The 12,610-nt window shown below is 41.1% G+C and overlaps 1 protein-coding gene across 5 annotated transcripts in view; it reads left to right on the top strand.

The window, feature by feature from the left end:
• The window catches only part of ADGRV1 (adhesion G protein-coupled receptor V1), a 554,175-nt gene extending 542,133 nt beyond the window's left edge, over positions 1-12,042 (top strand). For all 5 annotated transcript variants that reach the window (XM_032846581.1, XM_032846569.1, XM_032846573.1 and 2 more), the window contains 2 exons: positions 312-489; positions 11,602-12,042. In XM_032846581.1, the coding sequence (XP_032702472.1) occupies positions 312-489; positions 11,602-11,720 (297 nt within the window). In that variant the 3' untranslated portion in view covers positions 11,721-12,042. The remainder of the gene's footprint in view (positions 1-311; positions 490-11,601) is intronic.
• The last annotated feature ends 568 nt before the right edge of the window (positions 12,043-12,610 follow it).

Genomic DNA, 12,610 nt, shown 5'->3' with positions numbered 1-12,610 from the left:
TTCTTGTGTTCCTGCTTGTGCCTCTCTCTGTCAAATAAATAAATAAAAACTTAAAAATCATAATAATATTCTTTCCCCACACATGACAGCATAGAAATCTATAAGTAATTCTTATAGAGAAATTGTTTAGAATCACCAGACTGAGTTGTCTCTAAGGACCAAAGGTAATATTAAAGGTCTTAATTCTGAACAGTTCACCAGTCCCTTCATGTGGTCTCTGTAATGACAATGTGGAGATAAAGTAGATACCAGAGTAAATAGGTGTGTATTGATATTATGCTATCCTTTTCTCCCCATCCTACCTCAAAAAGGTACCACCTGACTGGGAAAGAGCATCCTTCCAACAAGCCAGTCAGGCCAGCCCTGACTTGAAGCCAAGTCCACAGAATGGCGCCATGTTCCCTTCCTCCGGAGGATATGGCCAAGGGTCATTAATAGCCGATGAAGAGTCTCAGGAGTTTGATGACTTGATATTTGCATTAAAAACTGGTATGTATGAATCCACAAGCCACATTAGAAGTAGGCACTCTTGTTATGCTACAACTTGTATCATCTTCCCATGAAGTTGCAAAAGAAGTACAGTTAGTCCGCCTTAGCACACATCCTGATTCTCATGACCCATGCCTAATCCCAGCCATACTTTAGGATATTTTGCTCTTGGCACCAAATATAACACGACCTAAAAATAATTTACAACTTGCTCTTAAGAAAAAAGCATACTCTAAATGTAAATATCTCTGTCCTGGAATCTTGATGTAACACCAAGATACCACTGAGACAACTTCAGTATTGTAAGACGATCTGGTAGGGATCACACTCAGAGAGTTTTGCCTCTGACCTGCCAAAGAGACCTGGAGTGTCTCTGAAGCAAAAAATGTGAAAGGCAATATAATGGACCACATGTAGTTCTACCATTTTCCAAGTGCCATCATACATCGTATTTTATTGGCTCCTCCTACATGTTCAACCCCACTCAGTCTGTGACCCCAGAGGATGGTTGGTTGTTTTCAAATCAAATATGCAGAGTTTTTTTCTTTTCTTTTCTCTTAATTTTTTTTTATTAAGTAAATTCAACCCTGCAATGTAGGGCTCAAACTTATAACACTGAGATCAAAAGACGCATGTTCTGCTGTTTGAGCCAGCCAGGCACCCCTGCAGTTTTTTTTCTTTTATTTTTTTCTTCAGAAACATCTCAAACTGCCACTGTTATAAAACATTCAGTGACCTTTTCATTTCTAGATGTACAAGCAAGCAAGAAGATATGTTCATACTCAGATGAACCTATTAAGATAATTATTCAAAATGCTTTTACTAAATATCCCTATATTAAGAATAGTACTTGGCACTTGGTAAAACTTTGGTAGATACTGTTGGAAAATGAATGGATGGATGGATGGATGGATGAGAAATTGAACTTAGAGTTTGCTTAGAGGAATAGACATTCAAACAAACATGACATAAGGAAGGCTAAGTAAGTAGTGAAAAGAGTTATTAATTGTTGAAGAGATCAAGAAAATTTTTTTGAACTCTCTCAGTTGATTTGTGAAAAATATGTTAGGTTTTAGATAGGTAAAGAGTAGAGGAAAGGCACTGCAGTCTGAGGGAGAAGAATCAGCTGAAGCTCCGGGCTTATAGGTGCATGGCTTACAGGTCCCTGGGGAGAAGGCACACTGCAGTGTGGCTAGGGCAGATGGGGAGTGTGAGCCAGGTAGCTGGAGAAGGGCCTGCAAGGTACTTTACCTGCATTTTTAATAATTTACTGTAGTTCCCCAGCTGGGTTTCAGTGAGCAACCTCCTTGAGATATTTATAGTCATCTTCAATGGGAGGATCCTCTGACTGAGTATATTTGGGAAACTGCAAAGATTCACAATTCACATTAGAATTTAGCAGCTCTAAAAAGTCCTAGAGTAAAGAAACCCACTTCACTTAATTTAACCTGGTGTTTCCGGAACACATTTAGTAATAGATTCATTTTGTGGGAGCAGAACACTTGCTGGTATTTTACATAACATTAAAATGCTATTCAGAAGCCATGCTAAGGAGTGGGATTTTTATAGAACCTAGTGAGCCATGGAGGTTTTTGAGGAGAGGAATGGCATGTTCCCACTGGTTTTTGAGGCAAAATAACTCTTACAAAAGTATGAGGAATAAATTTAGAAGCAAAACCAGAAAGGCTGGGAGATTATCACAATTGTTGAAGGGAATGAGGTTCGGGCCTCAGATTCGGAGAGCAGAAATAAGAAAAAGAGGATGAACGTGAAAGGAAGGCTGAGGGAGCACTGAGAGGACAGTAAGCAAAAGCTCCTGCTTCTCACTTCGGCAGCTGAGGAATTGTACAAAGAGTATTTGTTCGTGCGTATGTTTCAGGGGGAAACTGATGAGTTCAGATTTAGAAGTATTGGTTGTTAGGCCTGGGGCTCTTAAATATTCAGGGTTGAAGGATCTTAGCTGAGGGTTCAGGGTTGGAGATATTGGTTTGACATGCATCAGTGCAGAGACTCTATTCGAAGCTGTGGGGATGGATGAGTTTGATCTTAGGAAAGTGAAGGAGAGAGAGAAGGAAAAAAGGAAAGAGGTAAGGATGGGAGAGGAGACAGAAGAAGCCCTTCTTCCTCCAAAGAAGAGCATCCTGGAAGATACCTCCTTTAAAGAGTGAATAGGGTGGTCTGGGTGGCTCAGTTGGTTAAGTGTCCAGCTCTTGATTTCAGCTCAGGTCATGATCTCAGGGTTATGAGATCGAGCCCAGCATTGGGCTCCCAGCTCAGCATGGAGTCTGCTTGAGATTCTTCTCTCTCTCCCTCTCCCTCTACCCCCTCTTCTGCCTCCATCCCCCTCACCACCCCATGCTTGCATGCTCGCTCTCTCTAGAAAAAAAATAAATTAAAAAAAAAAAAATAGAATAGAAGAGGGTCCCACAGAGGAAACTGCAGCATGGTGAGAAAGAAAAAAAAGAGAAGTTTCATGAAGGAGGACATGAGCAACTTCCTCAAATGCTCACCAACATTAGAACTAAAAAAAAGTTTTCAGATTACTAACAATTCTTTTTTTTTTTTTTTAGATTTTATTTATTTATTTGACAGAGAGAGATCACAAGTAGACAGAGAGGCAGGCAGAGAGAGAGAGAGAGAGAGAGAAAGAGGGAAGCAGGCCCCCTGCTGAGCAGAGAGCCCGATGCGGGACTCGATCCCAGGACCCCGAGATCACAACCTGAGCCGAAGGCAGCGGCTTAACCCACTGAGCCACCCAGGCGCCCCAGATTACTAACAATTCTCAGGGAAGATTACATCCCCAGCACTCCAAAGTAGACAGTTGTTGGTGTTAGGATGCTGGAAACATAAAATGAATTCTTGCAGCATAATTAAATTAGATGTGGGTTCTATATATATAACAAGTATTAAATGCATTCAGTTCAGGAATGTATGGAATGACTTGCTTACTTATAGATGAGTTTAGCATTCCGTGGAGCTCACTAAACACTTTAGGAAATAAATACTTAAAAAGATCGAAATAACAGTCTCTAACATTGGTTCCCTCTATTTTTAGAAAAGGTACTATAATAATCAAGTACCACCCCCAAGTCACTTCATCATAGGATATAATCAAATCAAAGGAGCTGTTCCCATGACGTTCTGTCTACAGTTGAATTTACAGTCGACACATAGGCCCAGATCTGGCCCACCAGAAGGTTTTGTTTGATTCTCATAGCATTTTAACATTTTTTAAGCCCAAATTTCAAAAATTGAGAGATATCCCAGGGCTCCTCACAGTCTCAACAGTAAAGCATGTGATGCTTGATCTCAGGCTCATGAGTTAGAGCCCCACATTGGATGTAGAGGTTACTTAAGAAAAAAAAAATAAAATCTTAAAAAAATTTAGAGATATCCCATAAAAGCCTGAATCTCTTAAAAAAAAAAAAAATCTAGCAACAGAGTACCTAAAATCTAGCACAATCTTAAAATGTCCTTGACTAGAGTTGAGTAATGGCCACCCCTCTGAACAGAGCATGAGCTCTTTGATTTGTCCAGTGCTCACCAGACCTGTGTTGCTGGTTTATGCTAACTAAGCTGGCCTCCATGACTTTCAGGTTTACAAACCTTGATCTTGCACAGTTCTGCTTTAATCATTGGCCATTACAAGTCTGGTACTGGGAACAGTGGGTCTTCCAGGTCTTTTCATTTAAACCCTTAAACAAGGGGCGCCTGGGCGGCTCGGTGGGTTGAGCCTCTGCCTTCGGCTCAGGCCATGATCTCAGGGTCATGGGATCGAGCCCTGCTCTCTGCTCAGCGGGGAGCCTGCTTCGTTATCTCTCTCTGCCTGCCTCTCTGCCTACTTGTGATCTCTCTCTCTGTGTCAAATAAATAAAAATTTTAAAAAAAAACCTCTTAACTTTGAAAAGCTGTAATATATGTAACCCTTTACATATTTAATAAACATCTAAAGATTTTCATCATAAGTTGAAATAGTATCAAATAGTGTAACTTCTACTATATTATAAATTTTAGTGTTTAAAAATGAAAATTTTACATTATTCTTTTAAACTAATTCAAAGGAGTCTAAATATCATAGCAATTTGCTACACATTATTATTCATTTCATTTTTTTAAGATTTTATTTATTTATTTATGGGGGTGGTAGAGCAGGGGAAGAGGCAGAGGGAGAGGGAGAGAGAGAATCTCAAGCAGACTCCGATCTCAGCATGGGCTAGATCCCATGACTTTGAGACCATGACCTGAGCCAAAATCAAGAATCAGATGCCCAACCAACTGAGCCTTCCAGGTGCCCCATATTCATTTTGTTTTTAAAATACATATGGAGCAGGCTTTTCTTCTACAATTGGAAATTTTGCATCATTATCTCTTCTTCTTGAACTTATATTTCCATTCCACTCCATTGCAGAATATTATCCTAATGTAATACATTTTATGCTTGAAATTCATTTGCTTTTCACTCACGCAAAACAACTTCTCTCAAACAAAACATGTATATAAATGGAAACTTAAAGTTTTCCTGTGACCATAAGACTATATATAAAGTGTTAAAATTTTCTTTTTTTTTATTGTTATTACAATTATTATTAGTCTACAATTGAATAAATCAACATTGGTTTTTAAAATATTTAACATTTTGAGGAGTGCTTAGGTGGCTCAGTTTTTTGAGCATCTGACTCTTAATTTCTGCTCAGGCCATGAGATGAAGACCTACATGGGGTTCCACTCTCAGTGGGGAGTCTGCTTGAGATTTTCTCTCTCTCTCTCTTTCTCTCTCTATTCCCCCTTTCCCTCTGTCTCTCCACCCCCACCCACCATGAGCGTTTTTGCAGGCTCTCTCTAAAATAAATCAATCTTTAAAAAAATAATAAAATAAAATGTGAAAGTTTGACTAATTATCAAAAGCTCATCAAAAGAATGCACATGCAGGTGCTTGTCTGGCTCAACTGAAGGGATGACTTGAGTCTTGACCCTGAAGTCATGAGTTCAACCCCCACACTGGATATAGAGGTGACTTAAACAAATAAATAAACTTAAAAAAAAGAAAAAGGACACATAGAAGTTAAAGATCTAGGAATACATTTTCTTAAAGCTGTCCTCACACCACCATGAGTTCTTAGAGGAGTTTAAAAAACCCTTTAAAAAACCCTCACTTAACACAAGTTAAAGGAATCCCATTGCTTCAGGCGCTTTATAACGAAGTTCAGAGGTACTGACCTGGAGCACTGTGTAGTATTAGATTATGAAGTGGAATCGCCAGCTCAATGACTAGACTTTTTTTTTTTTTTTAAGATTTTGTTTATTTATTTGACAGAGATCGCAAGTAGGCAGAGAGGCAGGCTGAGAGAGAGGGGGAAGCAGGCTCCCTGCTGAGCAGAGAGCCCAATGCAGGGCTTGATCCCAGGACCCTGGGATCATGACCTGAGCCGAAGGCAGAGGCTTTAACCCACTGAGCCACCCAGGAGCCCCAGTCAATGACTAGACTTTTACGTTGATCAAAAGCTGACAAGATTCTAGAGTATGTCAAGTTTGGAGTATATTGGGCTTAGAAACAGGATTTTCTTCACAGAAGGCTTCTCCCAGAAATACTAATCTGATTCCCTATCTTCCCTCGTCCCTTAGCTTCCTGGTGTTTCCTCAGGCCAAGGACATGAATGTCATGGTAAACATTTCTTTATTGGAAACTTCAAATGGTTTCTTTTTCAGTCAGAAGAAAATAAAGGACAAATCCTTGAATAGAAATGAAAACATTCAGAATCAAGGCCTAAATACTCAAACTCCTCTAAGAACTCATTAATAAATTTCTCCTTCAGATAGATCACATAAAACCACAATGACTTATTTAACTTTAAAAACTTCTTGAGACCAGTGTGCTAAGCAAAGTTAAATGGGGGTCAAAGTGGAAGAGCCCACTTTGGAATTTGGAAAGATTTTTTTTTTTCTTCCAAAAAAGACTGAAGGAGAATGATGGTTGTATCACTATCACATTTGAAAAATCTGTAGAAAATAGGAATGGGCCTTAGGATCAGAGAGCCCTGTGTTGGCATCCTAGTTCTGGAGTCTACTATCTGTGTGATTTTCAGCAAGGGACTCAAGGTTTAAGTTTCTTCATTTAGCAAATAAGAGTTATTATAATTAGGGGCACCTGGGTGGCTCAGTTGGTTAAGCATCTGCCTTCAGCTCAGGTCATGTTCCCAGGGTCCTGGCATCGAGCCCCACATCGGGTTCCCTGCTCAGTGGGGAGTCTGCTTCTCCCTCTGCCTTTCCCCAAGCTTGTGCTCTCTTTCTCTCACTCACTCTCTCTCAAATATGTAAATAAATAATATATTTTTAAAAAGAGTCATTACAATTAGCTGGTAAGTTTTCATGGAGTTTAGAGATTATTAATGTTAAGAATCTACCAGTATCAGGGCGCCTGGGTGGCTCAGTGGGTTAAAGCCTCTGCCTTCAGCTCAGGTCGTGATCCCAGGATTCTGGGATCCAGCCCCGCATTGGGCTCTCTGCTTGGCAGGGAGCCTGCTTCCCTCTCTCTCTCTCTCTCTGCCTGCCTCTCTGCCTACTTGTGATCTCGCTGTCAAATAAATAAAATATTAAAAAAAAAAAAGAATCTACCAGTATCTGGCAGAGTTGAAGTTCAGTATCTCATTGTATATATTATTTGTGGGGTTCAGCTTATTGTTATGCTTAAGAACTATTTATTTTTAAAGATTTTATTTATTCGAGAGAGAGAGTGATCGCGAGCAGGTGCAGGGTTATGGTAGAGGGAGAAGCAGGTTCCCTGCTGAGCAGGGAGCCTGGTATCGGACTCCATCCCAGGACCCTGGGATCATGACCTGAGCTGAAGGCAGACACTTAAACAACTGAGGCACTCAGGTGCCCCAACTTAAAAACTATTTTACATGTTCATAATGTATTCTGAAACACCAGTGTTCATTGCACCATGACTAGTAAGTGAAGTAGGAATGGGGGTGGGAGTGTAAGAGCTGGAAAATGAGCCAAGAAGGTTTGCAATGTATTCTACAAAGTTGAATACTCAAAGCCTAGGGGACAAGGAAGTAACACAATTAGAACAGCCGCCACAAGAGGCAGTATGGTATAGAAGAAAACGCCTTACATTTGGGGTCAGAAGATCAGGATAGAAGGTCAGGATATCTGCATTCTGCAACTTCCCTGCTGGGTGACCTAGCCACTCAGTGAACACATCTGATCCCCAAGCAATCCCTGCATCTGCAAAACAAGACTAATAAACATCCTTTTCCTAGCCAAGTGTGTTAAAATGTTGAAGAAAGGAAAGGTACTAGAAGAATATAGAATATCACTTCTAATTCCTTTGCTTTTACCTTTCTATCTATTATATGGAAAAGTAACTATTACCACAGTTACTGGATTTTTCTTGAATTTTTGGCTTAAAATTTAAGCAGAGAAAAATACCTTTCAAAAAAAATCATGATACTCACTGCAAAACTATTTATTTCTTACAAAGATCCAAGAGGAGACTGCGTGGCTCAGTCAGTTAAGTGTCTGCCTTGGGCTCAGGTCATGATCCTGGGGTCCTGTTATCAAGCTGTGGGTCAGGCTTCCGGCTCAATAGGCAGCTTGCTTCTCCCTCACCACCATTTACGCTCTCTCACACATGTTCTCTCACTCTTTCTCCAATAAATAAATAAAATCTTTAAAACAACAACAATAGGAGCCTGGGTGGCTCAGTCCATTGAGCGTCTGCCTTCAGCTCAGATCATGATCCCGGGATCCTGGGATGGAGTCCCACTCTGGGCTCCCTGTTCAGCGGGAAACTTGCTTTTCCCTCTCCTCCCTGCCTGTGCTCTCTGTCACTATCTCTGTCTCTCTCAAATAAATAAATAAAATCTTTGTAAAAAGATTAAAAATTAAAAATAAAACAACAACAACAACAAAACCCAAAACAAACAAAAAAACAAAGAGCAAAAAACCTGGGGCTATGTTCCCAGTCTGCCGTGTTATTAACATGTATAATATGGGCCCTTTCTGAGTCTCAAAGAAGGATTAAAATTTATTTCAGCTGGGCAGAAACTGAGAAGAAGGAGGCGCTGGGTCATGTAGATATAATTCCGGGGCAAGCTGATCTAGAACTTCATGACATTTCACGGGGCTCTAGGCTACTAAACATGCCGGAGACACCCATTACTTGTAAAGCTGCACCCCATGTTAAACCTTCCAGCCCAGTTCACTCTGTCCCTTGCTGTCTGCTCAACAGGCTTCCAGTATGGAACTTCTTTCTAGTGGGCTTTGTCAAGATGGCGGGCAAACACTTCTGTCTTCCTGATGAGATCTGCAGCAGGCAGACAGACACAAAGTCGGTGGGAGCTGATACCCATTCACTCATTAAGCCCCACTCTGCCCTGATGGTAATCATGTTGTCCTCCCTGCTTCTCTGTAGTTGATTCCATATTGGGCAACTTTGTTCCGTAGCCCTTTTGTTCCTTCTTGCCTGGATTAAGCTGCTATCTGCCTCAGGGCCCACTTACCTTCTTAGAGAGTGGCCAGTGTCTTCCCAATCCACTGAGGTTCTTCCACTTAGTTCTTCTAAGACATAGTGGCAGACTCAAATGTGACCTTCAGGGACCAAGCAAATACCATGAGTGATTCACGTGGACTGGATGCAAACAGACGGTACTGCCAGATCCATGTTTTGGGTGCTTTTCTTTTCTTTTCTTTTCTTTTTTTTTGCCATCTACAAAATGTAGGCCTAGTGTTCCCCTCCGCTTTTTCAAGAGAAACCAAAAACCTGGATTTTTTTATACTAAATATATTAATTTTGGTAACTAACTGAATTTTTTAAAATATTGTCATTGGCAGTATTCTGGTTCCTAACCTAAGGAAAGAGTCCATGGGTGTTTGTCACACATTTTGCTCCATGACATATATACTTATCTGGGGAGATACCATATAATTTATCATTCAAAGCAGGGCAGTTTAAGAGAATAAAGGGGATGTGATTCACATGTTTTTCAGGTATAAACTAGGACCTTTCTTTTCAAATACTGCTTCCCCCACCTCCCTGTTTTGAAGGAAGGTGCAAGAACGATCTGTGGAAGGGTATGAAAATGGGCCTCAATGGACGAGCAGGAGGACACTCTGGCAGGAATTAATGTGGACGTGCAAGACCAGACAAGAGACCTGATCACACTGAGGAAGACTTCCAACGGGCCTGGGTTGAAGTATGTCTAATTGGTAGGGTAGAGCCAGATTAGGAAGTGTCTGAAAGCCAATGCGTAGGGCTCCAGGCTTGATGCAGTAGGTGATAGGAACTATTTGTTCTTGGGAAGGAGAGGGCATGGAATGCAGAATGCATCCGGGAACAGAACAGGCAGTAAGGCTTGGAAGAGACATTGATAAGAACTAGAATGCAGAGCATAGTTTATTAATACACTCAGCAGACGTTTACAGAACACACACAGTGTGCTGGGCACTGTCCTACAAGCTAGATGGCCTAAAGATATGAGGGACATAATGCAATGAGGGAGTCAAACATCTCAAAAGAGAATCATCATGTTTCTATGGGTAGCAGAGATGACAGCAGAGGTGATAATGACAGGAAGAGTGGAGGCACCCAGATTGGGGTGGCGGGGGATAAGATGGGCATGTCACACAGAGGTGTAATAGTAGTGAGACATCAGGCTAGAGAGCAAGCAGGGGTCAGGAAGATGCTGTGGGCCTGGAAGCAAGGGCTGAAGACAAGGCCTCCCGTGGTGACCCAGGAGGAAGAGATTCGGAAGGAAGCACAAGAGCTCTCTGGGAAAAGCCAGCAGATCAGAGTATGACATGGGCAAGTGCAGTTTCCTAGAAGCAAAGAGTGTGGAGTTGGGTTTCAGCAGTGGCCTTTCATGGAGAGGTTGGGAAAGATGGACCCAGAAGAGGGAGGGCTTGGCTGGAAGACGCAGTAGTGGGCTCTTGCTTTCATCCCCAAATTGGTTAAGAAGAGCTAATTCACCGTCCTCCCACAGCTACCGACTCTGCGCACTGCCTTTCTCAAACAGAAAGGAAAGTCTCAGCCGCCCAGCCACTGGTTGTTCATTTGCCTTCTTGTTCGCAGAGGCTCAGCTCGTGCCCTGCAGAGGGGGAGGAGTGGGAGCCGTAATCTCTGGTGATTCAACGCAGCAGCACACCCTGTGACCACATCCCCATTCTGTGTTTGTGTGCGTGTGTGTGTGTGTCTGTGTGTGTGTGGAGAGAGAGAGAGAGAGAGAGAGAGCAAGAGAACCTGAGAGTTTGTGGTCCTCTGCACATTGGAGAAGAAAAGAATGAGGTATTACTTGGGCACAGTGTTAAATTCTCTGAATTATTCTGAACTGTGAAGAAGAGTAGTGAATAGTGGAGCTTCCTCAAAACAAAGATTCTGGGCACTATCTGTATTAACAGCTAGCCTGTGGGATTTGTGTATGACTCTGTTCTGGTACTGTGTTACGCAATTATTTTTATCTGGGGATCAGATCTGAGTCGTTCAGAGCCAGTGTCTTCTAGGCGCTGATATGACAGCTTGTGTTGTCAATGTGTGTCTTTCTTCTCAGATCACTGCCCACACTGAGTCTCTGCTGAAGGCCCTACTAGGTTCAGTCACGTGGGATTGGAGACTCAGTTTTCTAACAGCAAACCCTACCATCCTGCTGAAAAATGCCTATAGCCTGCCTGATCTTTTTTACTTTAATATGCTCCTAGTTAAAAATTGTAGTTCTTGGGAATATATTACACCTGTCAACCATGTGGAAACAGAAAAGGTAGAGAACCCAAAATTGTGTCATTAGAAATTACTTTTCACTTACAAAAACTACCAAAGAGAATTTCAATACAGGCCTATAATTGTTAGGTATTAATAATGCTTAGTCAAGGGGCACCTGGCTAGCTCAATCAGTAGAGCATGCAACTACTGATCTCAGGATGGCGAGTTCAAGCCCCATTTTTGGTACGGAGCCTACTTGAAAAAAATAATGATGATTTTTTTTTTTTTTTTCAAAATGTATAGCTCACTATTTACCACTGTAATAGAAATAAACACATGTCAGCTTGATGTAACTTGACCCTTAATTCACAGCACTAATGGTGGAGAGTTTTGTGTTTATTCTTTTTCTATTACAGGTGCTGGTCTCAGTGTCAGTGATAATGAATCTGGTCAAGGCAGCCAGGAGGGAGGCACCTTGACTGACTCCCAGATCGTAGAACTCAGGAGGATACCCATCGCCGACACCCACCTCTAGCACTTCAGTAACAATTAGAATGATACTTTCCTGTTTGTATTGGCTTTGTGCTAAACTCTAAGTTTTATACACACTATATAATAGGGACCTTATGAATTGCACTGGATGATTATTAACCCGGAAGTGATTGTCGTATTTGGAATACGAGCTACTTATCTTTGTGCAACCTGAAAATTCACTGCTATGATGAAAGACTGGATCCATTTATATCATTATATAGGATGCACATATTCCAAGAATATTAGTTGTTTTTTAATCATCTGACAAGGCTAACATTGTTTAATAAAGGTAATAACCAATAAACACAATAGAATCCATTTGACATCATGTGAGCTCATTATTTATGAGGAAATGTCTGTGAGCAGGAAAATACACAATACCTTGATGAGGTCAAGCACCTTGTTTCTTCCAGTATTGATACGGGTCATCCAGATTAAGACTTCATGGCTTCTAGAGGACTTTCATTCATAAAAACTATACAGTTATTGTCTGCTGAAGATCCTGAACCTACGTGTTGATGGGGAAACTGCAGTTTCATAGTCTTTCATCCAAAGTCTGTATTTCTGCTCATTATGAAATTAGGGATCTGAACATTTTCCAAAATAAATGTTCTGTTCCCAGTTAAAAATAACTACTACATCAACTACTTCAGCTCAGCTAAGAAGAGCCTTCAAACAGTGCAGTTTGTTTAGGAGAAACATTTCTTGGTTTCGATTCTTCAGTCTTTCTTTGTCTCAGAATGAGAAATCAGAAAGTCTATCCCAGAACAAACACTATTGTGTTCAGGATGATTTCATTGACTATGGTTCCAGAAGAATCATTAGGAACAGAATACATTTGTCCTAGAGAAGAATTTGTGACCTCCTGTTTTTGAATTCCTCGGTATTTTT

The sequence above is a fragment of the Lontra canadensis genome, unplaced genomic scaffold (genome assembly GCF_010015895.1).
Source record: "Lontra canadensis isolate GAN:19392208 unplaced genomic scaffold, GSC_riverotter_1.0 scaffold4, whole genome shotgun sequence".
In the NCBI taxonomy this organism is placed as follows: Eukaryota; Metazoa; Chordata; class Mammalia; order Carnivora; family Mustelidae; genus Lontra; species Lontra canadensis.
This window is presented reverse-complemented; position numbering and strand designations above follow the sequence as displayed.